The following is a 20249-nucleotide window of genomic DNA, read 5'->3' on the forward strand; positions in this document are numbered from 1 at the left end:
ATACCCGACAGTTAACATGCTTGGCCTTTGCTCTAGAGGCAAAGATTACCCCTATCCTCCAAACATCTGAACATGCCCAAGAATCTCCAACCAGTGCTTTGCTCACAAGAACTTCAGAAACATGACCCTCCCAAAGAGAACAGTCTCCCAACAATAATGAAACCAAATCCGCTGGGTTCCTCCACGGACTGCATGGTGGCAAGCAACAGCAGATGGGAAACAGAGATTCATTTCCAACCTGCTTTCTTCTCTGCAAAATGAGACCAGAAATACAATGTCTCACATGATGAAGATTTGCAAAATGAATGAAAGACCGACCATAAAAGTTGATGAACTCGAGGGAGAAAAGTTCCCGAAACCTAGCAAACGTCAGGGTGGGATCATCTGACTTTAAGCCAGTGACTTGATCATCCAGTTCACACTGCCTGCCAGGTCAGGAAGCTCCCCTCAGCCTTCTAAGCCTCTGTGGGAGGGAAAGCTCACTGGCTCACAAAGCCATTCACTGCAACTCTGAACAACCCTACGTGTTACAAAGCCTTTCATTTCAATAAAGTACAATCAGCCTCTTTATAATTTCTACCCATTGATCCCAGTTCCACCTTTTTCAGTAACATAAAACAAGTATTTCCTCTTCCATAAAAATCTCTCTTTAAATGGTAAAGGGCTCTCAGTACTTCTTTCTTCTCAGGTTCAACACCTCCAATTTCTTCATCTGTTTCTTCCACAACGTGGCAGCCTACAGGCCTTGTTCATTTCTTCTGAAGCCCCCTCGAAAATGGTTAACCCTCTATTTCACCACATTAATCTAAGAGGTTTGCACATAATAATTTATTCCTGACAACAACCCTGTGAAGCAGGTGCAATTATTCCCCCTCTTTTTACATATGAGGAGACCAAGTTGTGGTTTAGAGGCACAGAACTTTTAAGCAGCAGAGACAGGCTTCAAATCTGGATAGCCTGGCTCCTAAGGTTCTCTATCCTGCCTCTGGAGATGTGGTACTCGTAACTGACACAACATACTCCTATTATGGGGGTGACCAGTCCAAAGAGAAAAAGCTTCTATATCCCGTAATATGGGTGCTCAATTTCTAATAATGTAGACTAAAACGCTATAGTATTTTCATAAAGATTGAGTCCAAAAATGATCGAAGATCTGACAGTAAGTGCTGACAATCTAGCTCTCATTCCCCGACTTTGGAAATTTGAAAATTAAATGGACACATTTACATGCATCCCTGTGTCCCACATTTTGAGAAAAGAAGGTCAAAGTGAGGCAGGGGATATAAATAACTGGGTTTCTATTAAACACCAGACATTGCAGAAGTTCTTTTGCCCACGTGGTCTAAGGCGATACTCAAAAACCGTCTGGTGAGACAGTATCACCATCTTTTTACAGATAGGAATCAAAGCAACAGAGATGTCAAGTCACATGCAAACCAGCACACAGCTAACAACATCCCAAATGAAATTAAAAAACTCAGTGTGCTAGACTCTAAAACCCATGCCCTTTCCACCATACATGTTACGAAGTCCTGCCCTTCCTGACTTCAGCTCCAAGGCTGCAGAACCACACCCTCGTCAAGCTACCGCTCTCGTGTAAAGAAAGGAGTGGACAATGGGAGATGTGCACAGAGCACTCAGCAGCTTTGTTAGCAGCAACAATCTTGAATCTGGACAAGGATGTTTAAAAGCCATGACCTAAAAGAAGACATGAAACAGGAGAAACTATGTAAAGCTGCCATCTCATGATGCCATCAAGTCACTCAGTCATTCTGTAGAGATTTTTCCATTCCTATGTCAAAACCACGATGCTTTCCAAACCATTGCCAAGTTCATGGAGGCACATAAAAAGCACAGATTCCAGGAGTTCCCGTTGTGGCGCAATGGTTAACGAATGTGACTAGGAACGATGAGGTTGCGGGTTCAGTCCTGGGCCTTGCTCAGTGGGCTAAGGATCCGGCATTGCCGTGAGCCATGGTGTAGGTCACAGACGCGGCTTGGATCCCACGTTGCTGTGGCTGTGATGTAGGCCGGCAGCTACAGCTCTGGTTAGACCCCTAGCCTGGGAACCTCCATATGCCCTGGGAGCCGCGCCAGAAAAGGTAAAAAGACAAAAAAAAAAAAAAAAAAAAGCACAGATTCCAGTTCAGCTGGGCACAGAAACATTTCTGGATCACTAAGACAGCTCTGGCATTTGCAGGATGAATTACATCTCCAACCATGACTAATTAATCCCAGGAAGGAATCTATTTACCTGATGGGCTAAAAGGACCATGGTACCTATGCTAAGCTATGGTTAACAGCACCTGGTAGAACACACAAGTTAAATGGTTCTAGTGAATTCACCACCATCGGCTCCAAGCAAGCCCTACAAACAAACAAGCATAAAAACCCAGGGTAAATAACTACAGATCTAAAACTAAATTTGTCAGTTTCCTTTCTGATACCAGCCTCTGTATTTCAGTGTAGCCGGTCAAGTGCTTTGAAAGGAAAATAACTAGTCACCATCGCTGGCTCCTTCTACGGAGCAATTTTGCTTTCATTTTGGACTTAATAGAGTAATGGAGTCCAGACAGGAGAAAATACACAAAAGCCAGTATTACTCTTTAAAAAGACAAAAGGAAGATCAAATACAAGAAAAAGCACACCTATGAAAATAGCGTTAGAAACCCAAAGGTAACCCATCACTCAAGAGGAACAGTAACTGTCAAAGACAGAGTAAGAGGATGCAACAAGAAAAAAACACTCATCTAGAATACCACCATGAGCAATACACCAGGGGTGTCTTAGTCCTCTCAAAACAAGGTCAACCATAAGCTGTCTGCGACTTTCGAGCTCTCTGACCTTGGGCAAGTCACTTCACGGCTTTGGATCTGTTTCTTTCCTTATCAAATAGACAAGATAGTAAGAGCACCTGCCTCTCCAGGTTACCGTGAGGACTAGAGAAGTGTGTGAACGTGCTTTGTAAACATCAAGTGCCCTCAACATGTGGGCTGATGCGTTGTTAGAAACAAAATCAATCATTTGTGAATCACAACACTGTTCGCCCAAACCCCCTAAAGCCAAGCCTCCCCCATTGGCAAATTCCTGAGGGTTACTTATAAACTAACATCAGAGCTTTTCTCCACATTCTTCTGGTAGCTGTTCCATTAAGTGCTTAGGAAAAGCTAAATAATGAGCATCAGCAAAAGGCAGGAACTGAAAGGGGTCACGGAGGGTCCCTGCCTTAAGAAACAACTGCAACTAGACGATCTCACACAGAGAAATACCTGTTCCCCAATCTCTAGGAAAGGACGAGTAACAGTTCACTGGACCCTATTTCGTTCATTTAGTCACTGAACAGTCTGTACTGCACCTGCAACTTAGCAGGCACAGTTCTAAGTGGCTAAAAAGACAGATGTGAATAAAAGCAATCCCTCCCTCATGAAGCTTCCAATCGAGTCTAGTGGGGGAAGCAGGCACATGGGAAGGCCAGCGGGGGGGTGGGGGGGAGCAGGAGGAGGGGGACACTCTGGCACACAGGGAGGCCAGGAATTGCCTCTCAGATCAAGATGGCATTTGAACAGTTTTCTAGAAAGCTGGGGGCTGCCGGGGCTGGGGGGGGAGAAGAGGTGGCATTATCTGGGGAAACTGATTCCAGAGACAGCAAAAGAGGCACAGGTCCTGAAACCAGCTATGTTTGGCCTGTCCAAGGAACAACGAATAGCCAGGCAGTCAACGTGGCTTCAGAAAAGCGAGGAGGGGCAACAGAGATAAGAGTTAAGGTCGAGGAGGATGCTGGGGGCTGGGTTAGTACAGCTCGGCAGGCTTTTACTCTGCAAGTGCTCTCTGAAGTCACCTAGGAGTTAGAACCCAGGCAAAGCATGACAGCTTTCAACCAGCATTTAGTGGTGAATAATGAGTAATAATACTTCCACGTTTCATTTCAATCCTACCCCACCTCTTTCCAAAAGATCTGAGACAGTTCATACAAAAATACAGACAACACAAATGAGAAAGGGGAACTAGTGAGAGATGCAGGACAACAAGGCCACACACATGTAAAACACAGGTACGCAGGTCATAGGGACCAACGCAGTGTGTATGAAGTGAGCCCTCTGTCGAACTCTGAGGTTCCTAGCAGCCAATGCAAAAAGGAAACAGCTACGCAATTCTCATGCTCAAAAAGACAGATCCAAGCTCCTCTAAAGAAGTAAACTTTAAATTAGAACTAATTTTTTTAACCTTTCAGTTAAAATAAGATGTTATACAATATAGCAAACAATGTCCTCGACAACCTTCTAAAAACAGATAAATGACAATTTTTTCTAAGTCCCTCCAAGAACGTAATACTCAAACCTAAGAGATTTTGAAAGACTCTGAATATAGTTTGAGCATTAAGCTTTACAAAGATCCCTTTTTTTTTTTTTTTTGTCTTTTTGCTATTTCTTTGGGCCGCTCCCGCGGCATATGGAGGGTCCCAGGCTAGGGGTCCAATCGGAGCTGTAGCCGCCGGCCTACGCCAGAGCCACAGCAACACGGGATCCGAGCCGTGTCTGCAACCTACATCACAGCTCACGGCAACGCCAGATCCTTAACCCACTGAGCGAGGGCAGGGACCGAACCTGCAACCTCATGGTTCCTAGTCGGATTCGTTAACCACTGCGCCACGACGGGAACTCCCCATTTTAATCTAAGAGTAGAATTGAGAGAAGTCCGACGACTAAATGGATCTGATCATGTCTCATTAACTTCCTCCTCTCCGCCACCCTTTTTCCATAGTTCAAGCTGACCAGACAGCCATTCTTTGCCAAGAGTTCACAGTACAAGCATTTGGGATTAGAGAGCTAATAAAAGACGGTCAAACCTTAAAACACACAAAACCATTTAGCAAAGGTGACAACCAACTGTAGAAAAGTACCCTGACCAGGGCTCTTCCTTGAGCCTCAAGATTGCCAGACTGTCACTCTGGGGGCACCTTAGTGTTATCTGAACAAAGGAGTAAGACGTCTCCAGAGCACCGCGTGTATGGACTGAATTGTGACACACGCACCACCCACCTCCCCCAGAAGCCCTCGCCTCCAACGGGACTGTGTTTGCCAAGAGGGATTGGAGGGAGGTAATCCAGGTTCAGTGAGGCCCTGTGTCCAGGGCCTTAATGCTGCGGGACCGGGGTCCTTATAAAAAGAGGAAGAGACCCAAGACAGCGCCCCTCCTCTATACTCAAGAGCAAGGGCCGTGCAAGGACACAGCGAGAAGGTGGCCACCTGCCAGCCAAGAAAGAGAGGCCTCTCCAGAAACCAACCCTGACAACACCTTAGCCTTAGACCTCTAGCCTCCTCAACTGTGAGAAAAACTATTGTTTAAGTCACTCTGGCCATGGCATTTTGTTATGGCAGCCTGAGCTGGCTACTACAGCACCCTGTAAGACAGAGGCAGCATCACACTAGCTGGGTAAAACCTCAAGGCAGATGTTATCAGTCACCCCCCCTCCCCCGCTTAACCATAGCAACGCAGATGCTTTCACAAGCAGAGTTAGCTGCCCGATGGAGTCTCAGATAACTCAACTAATTAACCTGCTATAAGAAATTTTAACATAATACACCTGAATTTGGGTGACACCTGCAGAATAATTAGCATTAAGTCGGGCTTTCTGAAAACAGTTAATACACTTAATTGTCTTCTAAAGGCATTCCTTGTTGGCATCCCATGACCTCTCCTCCAGGAATAATAAAGATTAAGGAAACAATTAATGGAAATCCCTTCAAGCAACTCAGAAAAACTAATTACAAGTAAAGCTCCACATATCCAGAAATCACCTATCAAGAAGTACAGCTCTACAGGGGAAAATCCACAGCTACAAGCCAATCTCCTCAGTAACCCCCACTCTGGGAAGCACTCAAAATGGGCCTCTTGGCAGGCAATCCGGATGCCACTGAGCCCCTGCCCTTTTTGCTCCTAAGCACCTGAATCCCTCCATCAGTACCGCCCTCTCTCATGAGAACAATTCTAACGAACATTTTTACCTGCATAATGAAAAGAGCAGAAGACAAGAAGCCATCCTCACCATATAGTCAAACACGTTACCTTCCGACCCAACCTGAGTAGTTTTACACTCTCAACAGATATCCAAGGGTTAACAAGTTTCAGAACCTCCAAGTAGGAAGAGAATGAACAATTAACTAACCCATCTTTCAAAAAGGAATATAATATTCCTTGTTATTGACCCCAACACAAGAAAAAATCTAGAGCCGACGTGATTCTTGAAAACGTGAATTCTATTCTCTTTCCCAAACCGCTTTTAACCAGCAAGGTATTAGGTTACACTATGAGATCTATTTAGCCCTTATCTCACACTGTGAGTCAGGTTTTCTTTTCCTTTAAAATATGTAACAGCCAACCTACGAAATGCCTGACAGTAACATATGCCTATTAGGTCAGCAGAAGTACTAAAGACACTTCTGAGCAGAGTGAAAGTACAAACTGAGAAGGAGGAAAAGAGGTTACTGAGATGCTGAACCCTAACCAACAAAGTTGAGAAGTGGTCTTTAAGGCCCACAAAGCAGAGCACTTTGTAGAAGATGCATAGTCTACAAATGCTTAAAATGAATAATAAAAATAAAAGAACCTCGGAGTTCCCTGGTGGCCTAGCAGGTTAAGGACCCAACATGGTCACTGCTGTGGATGGGGTTTAATCTGCGGCCCAGGAACTTCCACATGTTATGGGCGTGGCCAAAAAGAAGACTCATTATAATTCTGAGTTTTGTGGAAGAAAAGAAAAAAAAATCACACATCAGATTATAAGATGGGTATCACTATATAATCACATAAGATAGGGCTTCACTCAAAGCATAACCAAATCTGCATTACACTTTTAAATCAGATTTTATTATATTCAATTATACACTGCAATTGCTTGTTTAACTGTCTTATTAGATCCCACAAAATACAAGATACTACCAGCCCAACTGATAACCATTCACAATGACAAGTCCCTCTGAAAAAGTTTTCTGAAACCTAAAAACAACATTCCATAATTCACTACTAAGAGATTCAGTTAATAACAAGTGACAGTAAACAATTTCTGCTTTAAAGTCAATTGAAAATTCACTGGCAGCTTGCTTCAAGACAGCACTTAGGGCCAATTACGACACCCGACAGGCAGTTTTTCTGTATTTCAATTAACTTGGTTATACAGAACACTTCCGGAGACCAACAGCTATAAATCTTGTAGCTTAAAAGAGAAGACCATTACCAAAATAAAGTAAAATCACCCCTACTAAAAAATCAACACAGTCCAGGGTCAACAAAGTCAACCTAAAACCTCCCCCACCCTTCCTGATCCAAACTCTCTTTTCCACTCGCATTTTAAGCCCTACATCCTTTTAAAACACTGTCTTCAGGCACCCCATTTTTCGCCTCCACTGGAATGTTTCTGTTAGTACAACACATTACAGCATCTGATCTTTTTTTTTTTTTTTTTTAAGGGCTGAACCCGTGCATATGAAGATTCCCAGGCTAGGGTCGAATCAGAGCTACAGCTGCCCACCTACACCACAGCCACAGCAACGAAGGATCCTCAACCCACTGAGCAAGGCCAGGGATCAAACCCATAACCCCATGGTTCCCAGTCGGATTCACCTCTGCTGCGCCAAGATGGGAACTCCCATCTGACCATTTTAAATGTGTATGTTATTTCCTAATGAGGAGTTTCTGGTGAGTTCCTCAGAAACAGTGTCTTCTAAGATATTAATAGATGTCACGTGATAATGGGCTCTTCTGTAAATTCTGGGTTACACAAATTGAAGCAGGTTTCCTAACAGCGTTCATTTTCAGGAGACTTTAATATGTTAATGTACAAGGTGCTTCTGGGAGGGAGGAAGGGGGGGAGGGCAAGGTGGACAGGACGTGAATATATTATGTAGCATTTCTGCAATTTATTAACCTACGTAACCTTGTAATTTCCACCACCTTCCCTCTCCCCAGCATATACATAAACATACATACACATGCGTTTTGGTGTTTTTTTTGTTTTTTGGTTTTTTTTTTTGCTTGTTTAGGGCCACATGTTGGGCACATGCAAGTTCCCAGGCTAGGGACTGAATTGGAGCTACAAGTTGCTGGTCTACGCCACAGCCACAGCAGTGAGGGATCCAAGCTGGTCTGCGACCTACACCACAGCTCACAGCAACGCCAGACCCTTAACCCACTGAGCAAGGCCAAGGATTAGGGATCGAACCCGAATCCTCATGGATACTAGTCAGATTCGTTTCCACTGAGCCACGATGGTAACTCCCCACATGTTCATTTTTATGGAAATTCCCAAACATGCACGAAATTAAGAGACTCCTTGAATAAACCCAGCTTCAACAATTATCAAACAATTCCCATCTTGTTTCATTTATACCTTCACTGACTCCAATCTTCTTCCCTATTATTTGGAAGCAAATCCTAGACGTTATTTTTATTGCTGTATATATTTCACTACGTATCTCTTACGAATAACACTTTTTTAAAAATAGCCATACCATTATCTCAGCCAAAAGTTAACAATGTTAATTGATTTCTTACAACTTCTTTTCCCAAATTATCTCCTAAGGGCCACTCAAACTCTAATTCACCTGAGACTCTTAACAAAACTGCTGACTCTTAAAAAACTGCTGATTCAGGCCAGATGGTTCAGCAGGTGCCTAAGATCTCCTAAGATCTCCATTTCTAACAAGATCTCCATTTCTAACAAGCTCTCAAGTGATACTTTAAGTATAAAATACTCACTTTAAGTATAAAATATTCTGTAATATTCAGCACAATGATAGGTATCAAGTTTCCAATGGAAAAACACCTTCTGCATCATGTGCCACTGAACTTTCTGCAAGAGCTTTATAAAAAACTTTTAAAAGAATAAATGTCAGGAAAGGTTCTCCTAAGAATCTTGAAATGGTTAAATTTTCCTTACAATGTCAAAGGATACGCGAGCATTTTCCCTTATAGCATCATGTTAAATGGTGAGTCCCTACGTTTTCAAGGTGAAAAACACCATAAAGAAAGACCAAGGTCATAACTCATTTCATAGCTTGAAAGCAGTTAACAAACATGGAAGGGGCAACAGAATATAAGACAGTGGGGAGAGCTGCTCACGACTGCCAACTGAAAAATGCAAACACAGGTTGCAAAAGCATCCACATGCAAATAAAAACAACCAAGAGAAAGAGTCTAAGTACTATGCTACCCAAAGAAAAGCCATTTACCAGCCACACTAGACCTCAGGCTACAATAAACTGTACCCTCACAGGCATTCAACAAAGAACTCTATTTTTTAAACTGAAGAAATATACAATCAGACGCATACTAGTTCCAAGGTATTTCTAAGAGTTCTGAAAGAGTACTACATGAAGTAAACACACAACACAGTAAAATCAGAAAAACCATCAATGCTGAGATACCTAGCTCACTTTCGTGCCACAACATCTGCTTACCTTCTTCTTCTTCTCTGAGCCTATGCACCCTAAAACCCGACCCATGAAAATGAGAGATATTCTTTAAGACAAGAAGCATGGCAGGCTTCTACTCCGAGACAGGATGGAATAACAGCACATGGATTTACTCTCCCATCTGAAACAGCGAACAAACCAAACAGATTTGAAAACCTTGGACTCTTGCTGTTCGCCAAGCAGAGTGCTGGAGAGAGAGCCACCCCGAGCACCCTGGAGAGCTGTGGAGGAGCTTCCTTGAGTCTTCATCTGGGCATGCGGGGTAGAAAACTACTCAAAGCCACACCAAGAACCACCTGAAAGCATTAGCGAGAACAATTATCTCAAATCACACACAGCCAGAGTGAAAAATCTCAGCACTCAACAAAGCACTGGATGGAGCACTCAGAAGGATTTTGCCAAAGCACAGAGGCAAAATGGCCCTAGACTAAATGTTACACTGCTCCCAATTAGCAAAATTTTAAAGAGGACCTGAAAGTGCCACCCTGTTTCCGATTAACTTAACCACATCCCAAAAGAAAGCTCAAGAATATTGACAGGAGAACAAAGATATCCAATATCAGTATCCAACAAGGTGAAATCCACAAAATCTAGCATCGAAAAAGTGCAAGGCATGTAAAGGGAGGGGCAGGAGGCATCAATCAACCACAATGAACCCCAAAATGATGACAGATGATAAAATTAGTGAAAACATTGAAATAGTTACAACACCTGTATTCTATATGGTCAATCAGCTATGGGAAAGTCTGAACACGTAGGCAGAGATTTAAAGACATTTTTTAAAGACTCAAATCAAACTTCTTGGAGAGCAAAACCACAATCTAATAAACTTATATTACATGGAATTAACAGCAGATTATGAATTGCAGGAATGATTAGTGAACTTGAACACACAGTAATAGAAACTATGCAAAAGCAAACATCAAGAAAAAACAAAGAATGAAGAAAAAGAAAGAAAAGTCACCATTCAGTGAGCTGTAGGACAACCTGAAGTGTCTTAAAATACTTAGAGGTAAATCTGACAAACAATATGTAAGACTAACACATTGAAATCTACAAAAAAAAAAAAAAAAAAAAAAGGATTGAGGGAATTAAATGGAAAGAGATACCCTGTAGATGAATCAGAAGTTTCATACTGATACAGTGTCAATTCTCCCATATTAATCATCCCAACCAAAATCCCAGCAGGCGTTTTTTTTAGAAATTGATTAGCTAATTCTAAAATTAATACGGAAATGCAAAGGACCTAGAAGGGCTAAAATAAATTTGAAAATATAATACAGCTGGAAAGCTTACATGATATGTAAAAAAGCAGTCAGCAAGGCTGTGTGGTATTGTCAACAAGATCAACAGATAAATGGAACAGACTAAAGAAACAGATCCACAGTAGCCAACTAACTTCTGACAAACACGCAAAAGAGTCAGCGAAAAAAAGAACAGCCTACTAAACAAGTTGTGTTGGAACAACAGGAGATCCTTAACAACAACAACAAAAACTGAACTGGGAAAAAAAAAAATTGGCAGGGATGCTGGAATTGTTTTCTACCTTGACCTAGGGAATGGTTACACTGGCAAGAATTCATTAAGCCATTAAATCATACAATCAGTATGTATGTGCTTTACTCTTTGTATGTATATCTCAAAATGGAGACAATAAAGTTAGCATATACTTTTAGCACAGAGCACATCCCATATTTCTGTTAAAATATATTTCTATCTATACATCCAACATTTCATACAGAGAGACAGAGATGGGGGTGTGGGTAACTTATGGAGGATAAAGTTTAGCATATTTTTTTTACTTTCATCTTCACATTTTTCTACATTTCTATTATTTGAATTCTTTATAATGAGGGTGGACTATTTTTATAACAATGCAATGATTTTTGAAAGCTGGAAGCAAAGTTATTAACAGTGATTAATTCTGAGTGAAGAGAATTTGAGTATATTTCCGTCTCTGTAATTTTCTACATTTTTAATTTTTCCCAGGTAAAAAATATTTATATAACCATATAATACTTACATTATCTTGTTATGCTAAAAAAATGTTAACTTTGTTACAATTACAACTATTAAGCCTCCATGTGTACCTGGACAGGATCCACACAAAAACCTTAAAAACAAAAACATTGTTTTCAGAAATAGTATTTTTGGACAATGTTTCTCTTTAATGATTTTTAATAAGTTTACAGAAATTAATTTTTATAAAGGCAAATGGAAAAAGTTACATTGACAGATGTGCAGAAAAAGAGATCAAAAAGCAGAGGATGTTGCCAAAGGTCCCGCACATATACAGCAATGGAGAAAAGGTAACCTTTTCAACAAATGGTATGACAACTCAACAGTCACAAAAAAAAAAAAAATCTAGACAGAGATCTTATAACCTTCCCAAAAATTAACTCAGAATGAATATGAAACCTAAACACCAAAAATCCTAGAAGTTAGCATAGGAGAAGCTAAAGATGACCTTAGGCATGGCAATGACTTTGTAGCTGCACCAAAGACACGATCCATGGAAGAAGCAACTGATAAGTGGATTTTATTAAAATCAACAACTTCTGCTCTGGAAAAGACATTCTCTTCCTAGAAAGTAAGATGAAAAGCTACAGAGCAGGAAAACATATTTTCAAAACATATATCCACATACATTTGACATCACTAAGTGGCAGTGAGGCAAACACTCCCGTCTTAACCATGCGATAGAGTTAGTGGAGACAACACCAAAAAAAAAACCATTTCGAGAGTTCCTATGTGACTCAGCGGGTTAAGAACCTAACTAGTATCCATGACAATGTGGGTTCAATCCCTGGCTCTACTCACTGGGTTAAGTATCTGGCATCGCTGTGTGCTGTGGTGTATGTAGGTCGCAGATGCAGCTCAGATCTGGTGGGGCTGTGGCTGTGGTGTAGGCCCGTAGCTGCAATTCTGGTTAGACCTCTAGCCTGGGAACTTCCATATGCCGTAGGCGCAGCCCTAAAAAAAGGGGGAGGGAAAAAGAAGAAGCAGTTTCAGCATTCCTCTTGTGGCGCAACAGGATCGGGGCATCTCCACAGCGCCAGGACACAGGTTCAATCCCCAGCCAGCAACAGTGGGTTAACAGATGCAGCGCTGCCACAACTGTGGCACAGGCTACAACTGTGGCTTGGATCTGATCCCTGGCCCAAAAGCCATATGCCAAAAAAAAAAAAAAAAAAAAAAAAAAAAAAAAAAAAAAAGACAGTTCTGGCAAGAATATGAGAAAACAGGTACTTTAATAGACCACTTGTGGGACTGTAAATTACCATCTTTCTGGAGGACATTTTAGTTCTATTTGTCAAAAGACAAAAAGCACATATACTCCAAAGCAGCTATTCTATAGCAACTGCGATGAATTTACACCATGGATATGCAGCCAATGAGCACGACTCCTCACTGCAACTTATCTTTAACAGAAGAAAAAAAAAAAAAATAGAAGTATATGTTAAAAAGTCGGGGGTAGGGGTCACCAATTAAATAGATTATGGGGTATCCACGGGACAGAATGCGCACAAGCACTAACAATGAGAAAGATCAACATGTACATAGTATGATCCCACGTGTCTAAAGATTATATGTTACTGTTATGACTATTCCTCACACAGAGAAGCTCAAAAACAATACCACATGTTAATATGTTAAAAAACAGATCCCCTTTGGGAGTTCCCATCGTGGTGCAGTGGTTAACGAATCCAACTAGGAACCATGAGGTTGCGGGTTTGATCCCTGCCCTTGCTCAGTGGGTTGGGGATCCGGCGTTGCCATGAGCTGTGGTGTAGGTTGCAGACGTGGCTCCGATCCCGCATTGTTGTGGCTCTGGAGTAGGCTGGTGGCTACAGCTCCCACTAGCCTGGGACTCTCCATATGCCTCGAGAGCGGCCCAAGAAATGGCAGAAAGACAAAAAAAAAAAAAAAAAAAAAAGATCTCCTTTTGTCTAAAGATTATATATTCACACATACTTAAATATAGTCTACTATTTTTCTCATGAAATCACAAGACACTTAACAGGTGTATATTTCAGGAAGGAGATGAATAGGGAGGGAGAAAAACTATTTTGCACCCCTTGAAATATCTGAATTTTCTAAATATGTAACTAATTTTAGAAAATCATGTATATAATTTTAGAAAATCACAGAAATCATTTTTTTTAATGGCAACAAAGTTTATCTAGATGGAGATCATGGACCCTTTGGTTTGCTCATTTATAGTTTGTGTCTTTAATAAATGTTTTACATTTGGGAGTTCCCGTCGTGGCTCAGTGGTTAACAAATCCGACTACGAACTATGAGGTTGTGGGTTCGATGCCTGGTCTTGCTTAGTGGGTTGGGGATCCGGCGTTGCCATGAGCTGTGGTGTAGGTCACAGACGCGGCTCGGATCCTGCATTGCTGTGGCTCTGGTGTAGGCTGGTGGCTACAGCTCCACTTCGACCCCTAGCCTGGGAACCTCCATAAGCCGCAGAAGCGGCCCAAGAAAATGGCAAAAAGACAAAAAAATAAATAAATGTTTTACATTTTATGTCTGTTCATATTTTACATGTTTTGTATACAGACATAAGCATATATATATTTAAATCTAGCTTCTTCAGCTGACTCTCAAATTATCAAATAATTACCATCTTATTTCAGCTACACAAGGTTTCCTAGTTACAGAGAGAACATTCTGACAACTGGAATCAGGCATTCTAGTCAACCCAGCAAGAATATTTCTGATGGAAAATTATATCCTGGCTGCTCTCTGGCAAACTTGATATTCAAATCAAATTTCTAACCAGAGAAGCTGGTGCTCCTGCAAAGAAGGAAATGAGCATCTGTGAGCCTTTTCTGTGCCAAACTGTGCTAGGCACGCTTACATACTCTTATGCAATTTTTCCAAACCCACAGCACATTGTGTTATTATCCCATTTTACAGATGACAAACTAAGACACAAGGTTTAAGTAATTAGTCCAAGGTCAACTGACATGGATAATAGACTAAGTTTCCTCTAACTATATCGCAACTTCCACTGAAAACTGTGACCATATTTACCTATAAGAAATGGCTTAAGGAGTTCCCGTCGTGGTGCAGTGGTTAACGAATCCGACTAGGAACCATGAGGTTGTGGGTTCGGTCCCTGCCCTTGCTCAGTGGGTTAACGATCCGGCGTTGCCGTGAGCTGTGGTGTAGGTTGCAGACGCGGCTCGGATCCCGCGTTGCTGTGGCTCTAGCGTAGGCCAGTGGCTACAGCTCCGATTGGACCCCTAGCCTGGGAACCTCCATATGCCGCAGGAACGGCCCAAGAAATAGCAGCAACAACAACAACAACAACAACAACAACAACAAAAAGACAAAAGACAAAAAAAAAAAAAAAAAGAAATGGCTTAAAAAACCTGACCTAACACCCAACATTAAACAATATGCCTTGGAGTACCCTTGTGGCTCAGCAAGTTAAGGATGTGGTATTGTCACTGCAGGAGCTCAAGTCAATGCTGTGGTGCAGGTTTGATCCCTGGCCCAGGAAATTCCACATGCCACAGGTACAGCCAAAAAAGAAAAGGAAAATTAGAAAACTATATGCTTCAAAGTCTTCAAGAAATTTCACTGCTAAAAATTACCCATGAGGATAGAAACTTAGACATGGGCTCTCAAGATATTACTTCTGTGTGTTTAGCTAGAAAAATGGGAATTCTTTTGTCCCTTAAATCTATAAAGGCTGTCAGATGCCCCAGGGCTTCCAGAAAGTTTCTATGTGGTTAGTCTCCAGATATTCCAGCAGTAATTTTCAAGCAGTACTATATCGCTAGAGTCAAGATTCTCCAGGGACCAGAGAGAGATGGAAACCCTAAAAACCACTACAAGACAGGCTCGAATGAAGAGATGAGTCAGTGCTGGAAAAACAATAGCAAAGCCCTCACAATAACTTCCCAGACTGCTCTGAACAGCGCCTCCTTTCCTGCTTCAAGGCTATTGGTTCAGAGGTCTGATCAAAACTCGGACCCTTTCAACAAAGTTTACTTTGAATGAAATACAGGGCTGACCAAGATGCTCTCAGAGAGGGAAGGGGATTTAACAGGTGTCTACAATAAAGGATGTTCTACGTTTCTGAAAATTCCAACGTCTGTGAACACATAAAAGTTGATGAAAATGTGTGCCTTCAAAGCTCTCTGACATCTGTAAGCAGTCTGTCCACAAAAGCTCTGCTCTGAGGTCTCAATGAGGTCCCCTCAAGTCACAGCCGAAGTCTGTCTTCCCAACTTATAAGGAGAAGAGAGTCAACATTTAATTGGTAAGTAAATCACCTAACAGTTAGCAGCAGACACATTTCCCAATTAAAAATCTGACAAGACCTCACAAAAATAAAATAGCACCTCCAAAATGCCATCTTGCTTATTTCCTATTTAGAAAGGCTGGCCACCCCAACCTCACACCAAACAAAAGATGGGGGGGGGGAATCAATAGAAAAGTAGGAAAAATGCTCTGTATGTACGCGTGTGAGCCCATAAAACTGTCCAAACTGTGCATTAGCAGGTAATCAGGACTCAGTCCACCAAGTTAGCTTCATTTTAAAAGGGCCAGTGGCGAGACTTAAAACCAAAAGCTGAGGTCAGTGGCAGTCTCCAAAAGATTCAACCCCAAACACTGTCTCCTGATTCCTCATCAAAGCCCCACCTCAAAACAGAACCACTCTTCTGCAAAACCCCAAAGTCCACTCTTTGAAACATCTGACTGTCCTGACACATTTTGATTCAGTACTTTATAAATGGTTAAGAATTTCATGTATGAGTCTCAAGGTACTTAAGAATAACCCATCTACCAAATGTAACACTTTCACTACAATTACACTGTATTTCTTTAAATTATTTTGACTTCTAAATGCTTTAAAGTGGTGGACTATCACACTAGCAAAATGCTTATCATTTAACTATCTGGTACCATGACTGCAAATTCTGATGAGATTTGAATATTTCTCATGTTTACACCTACCCTCTCCTCAGGTCAAATCCTTATCCACTCAACGTGGTTCTTCCAGTTAAAAGATGACCATAACAATAAATGCTGTTCCAACAAATAGGAATAGTATGAAAATATACATATGAAGTGTTATGCTGATAACAGTACAGAAATGACACTTTTTACATATCAGAGAAAGAGAAATAAAGAATTTTTAATATTCACTATTCAAAAAGGAAAAACAACAGCTCATCGATAGAAAAAGATAAAGTGAAACTAATTCAACTCTTCAAAGGACAATGGACTCTATCACTAACGAGTAATTTATTTTGTGACAAAATGACAGGTCCAAGGAAACAAGAAAGAGAATTAGCACGTACTAGATACATCTTCAGAATGCTCAGATTTTAGAAACACAAAGCCTAAAATCATTTTCCTTTTTGAGGCTTGTTGCCAAAGCAACCAGGAAAGCTAGTCTTTGAAAGAGAATTTGAAAAGAGGTTAAGGATAAGAGGTAATCAAAGTTTTATGTAAGGAATTTAGAATCATGAATACAATGTGGCAAGAAGGGTGACACAAAGAATACAAATTGGACAGCCAAACGAAGCAACTTCAGAGTCACAGAACAATTTACTAATAAGAAATGTGCACACTCCATTCTTTTTATTTCCCTTTCACTGAGATATATTTGCCATATAACATTGTAATTGTTCAGGGTGTACCACATAATCATCTGATGTATGTGGCTATTGCAAAATGATAATCACAATAAGTTAGCATCCATCACCTCACAAATGGTTTTTCTTGGAGTTCCCGTCGTGGCGCAGCGGAAACAAATCCGACTAGGAACCATGAGGTTGTGGGTTCCATCCCTGGCCTCGCTTAGTGGGGTGAAGATCTGGCGTTGCCGTGAGCTGTGGTGTAGGTTGCAGACACGGCTCGGATCTACTGTGGCTGTAGCTGTGGCCAGCAGCTGTAGCTCCAATTCGACCCCTAGCCTGGGAACCTCCATATGCCACTGCTGGTGCGGCCCGAAAAAGACAAAAAAAAAAAAAAAAGGTTTTTCTTGGGATGAGAGCTTCTAAGGGCTCCTCTCCTATCAACCACATTCCCCTTTCCATGTTCCCCTGAGGTATGCTTCCCCTCCCCCAACTCTCCCTCACCCCAAAAAGGCCAAAGTAATACTTAACATTTTCCTCTCATTTACTGCTACTGTTAATGAATGTAAACCACTGGCTATGTTCAAAACACCTCAAGGAGGAAAACAAAGAGTTTGCAATAATCTCACTCCAACACCAAAATTTTCCTATTGCTCAGGGAAGTGCTGCAACACTCCACACCACCAACAACCAGTCTTAAACAAGGTCAAATAAAACCGTGAACTCCAGTCCGTATTACACTGGCCCAGGATGCTAGATCTGGACACTCCATGACAGCATGCTGGTAACAGATATAATAAAGTAAAAATGTTACTCAAGTGGTTAGGGATAGGGAAGACAAATGGAAGGCATACAACAGAAGTTAGACTAATTAATGCTGGCAACATGAAGGTAAGAGAGATGGAAATAATAGGTGGAAAACCAGCAAATCATATTCCAGACCATCCAGAAGTAGGAGATTCCCCCTGAAGAACACAAAGGTACAGTCAGTCAACCACAGGCAATGTATGTTTCGGATCAATATCAGTAAAAAAAAAAAAAAAAAGCTCTAGCTTGATATTTAGGTTTGTTTTCAAGTATAGGATATTTGGGGTACACTTAAATGAGCTTTAACCATAAGAGAAATTAGGCTACAAACTCACGTACACAAAGCTGAGATGATACACTGGCATGTAGCCACCACTTTGCCCTAATCCCCACTCCACATCAGTCAGAAGTAACCACTCCTCCTCCTAAATTCCCAGCACATCTGTCACTTCTAGTCTTATGTCACAATTGCTCCATATTTTATCCCTTGAAAAGACCATATTCTCAAGGGTAGCATCATGTCAGATCCATCTTTACAAAACTGGGGGCATTCACTCAGTCATTCGACAAATATTTACTAACTACATAAATAAGTGCCAGGCACCATACAACAAACTGACACTAAATGCATACTGTTTAAATAAATGTTGACTATAAAGCAAAAAAAAAAAAAAAAAAAAAAAAAAAAAAAGATTCAAAAAAGGATCCAAATGAATTCATGTATTATATTTCCACAGAGATTAAAACGGGACACTACAAATACTCTAGCTGGAGTTTCTGTATAGTGAGAAACATTTACAATACCTGGGTATCCTCACAGCAAAACTGTGGGTCCACAAGAGAATAGCATTTCCTCTGTATGGCCCACCAAGTATATTAATGTTTTCATACAGAGAAGAATTATCCTCTTAATCCTAAAGAAAATTTAGTAATAATGATGTAATATGCCATAATCTTAAATTAAAGGCCTCCAAATAATACCCATGAGAAGGATCTTTATTAGTCCTTGAGCAGCGGGCTCTATTCGATCTGTTCATTCATTCAAATGCTGATTAACTACCAAGTCAGTTGGGCCTGGGTTTTAAAAAGATCATCAGGACACTCCAGGAGCCCTCCAGGAACACAACCAAAGCTTTGGGGGTTCGGGGGAAGGGATGTTTTATGAAAAATACGTAAGTTGAAATTCAAATGCCAACAACGTAAAAACGTGTCACAATACGTTTTATTCAGGTTGTTTTAGTTATTCCCTGTATCATCCTTACGGGTGTTTAAAAGGGCCCTCCATCCTTAATTTATTTCACTTGCAGAATAAAGGGCCCTTAAAAGGTCGACCACTCCTATCCCCACCATATAGTCTGGGAAAATGCTATGCATATTTAGGATAACTTGAAATCTGCTTTGTTTTGTTTTTTAAGAAAAGACTTGGATAAGAAGGCAGAACAATAATCAAACACGGATATGCATGCCTTCAAACCCAGAGTCCTCCTACCAGCTCACTACAGGCTCGTTCTAGTATGAGGCTGTGGCCATTCACAGGTGGTTGGAGGTGTCCAACACGTGAGAACACAATTGGCAACTCGTGACTGGAGTCTCCGGACGCCAGGGCCTGACACCCAGAAAAGCGGAGGCGCCTTCCACAGTGAGCGCCGCTGAAGGCGATCAGTCAATAAATGTATGACAAAGTGAACACACCTGGCTTTCTCTACCGAGCCCCAAACAGCGTGATTTTAGGGCGTGGGCCCTAATGGAAAGCTCTGGCCCTAAATTAGGAAAACAGTGCAAAGCCGGGCTCCTCCCCCTAGCCCAACCCCAGAGAAAAGGAGGAACTCTGGGAGCCCTTGGAAGGGGCTCGGGGGGGAGGCAAGGAGGGAGAGGAGGGGTCAGCAGAGTGGAACCCAGCTAACCCTTCTCCCTGCCAAAGCGGAGATCGAGCCGCTGCCCCCAGTCCCTGACCCTGTCTCCTGCCTCCCTCACCTGATCACAGAGATGAGCAGCCCCGAGGGGTCTTTGCTTTTGCTGACTGTGCTTCTGTATTTCCCACCAGCTCCTTCTGCCGCCATCTTGGTACTCGGGGGGAGAGCGGGTGGGTTGGAAGGAACCAAGCATAAACTCTGTAATTGACGTCTCTGGGCAGTGTACCAATGGGAGGAGAGAAGTCCAGAGTCGCGGAACTGGATAATCCAATCGCTGAAGGGAGAAGGCAGGACTGAGGCAGTAAGTTTCAGAGCCCGACGCGCTCTCTAAGCATTCTGGGAATTGTAGTTTCCTTCTGTAGTTCTTGGGTTCACAGGGAAAGTAATCCAGCTGCGATGTCGTGAAGTTTCCTAATGTCTTCATTTACATTTATTCTGATCCTGGGTTTTGTCCC

General features: G+C 41.7%; 1 protein-coding gene across 9 annotated transcripts in view; it reads right to left on the bottom strand.

Annotated features, from left to right (window-relative positions):
* The window catches only part of EXOC4 (exocyst complex component 4), a 799095-nt gene extending 779133 nt beyond the window's left edge, over positions 1 to 19962 (bottom strand). For all 9 annotated transcript variants that reach the window (XR_014833792.1, XR_014833790.1, XR_014833791.1 and 6 more), the window contains exon 1: positions 19856 to 19962. Coding sequence is in view for 1 of the 9 variants with exons in the window: in XM_021078821.2 (XP_020934480.1) it covers positions 19856 to 19941 (86 nt within the window). In the remaining 8 variants the exon portion in view is untranslated. The remainder of the gene's footprint in view (positions 1 to 19855) is intronic.
* Between the last annotated feature and the right edge of the window lie 287 nt (positions 19963 to 20249).

Source organism: Sus scrofa, chromosome 18 (genome assembly GCF_054392235.1).
Source record: "Sus scrofa isolate SSC_HxYL_T2T_F1_AM1 chromosome 18, Sscrofa_HxYL_maternal_Yorkshire_Landrace_v2.0, whole genome shotgun sequence".
In the NCBI taxonomy this organism is placed as follows: domain Eukaryota; kingdom Metazoa; phylum Chordata; class Mammalia; order Artiodactyla; family Suidae; genus Sus; species Sus scrofa.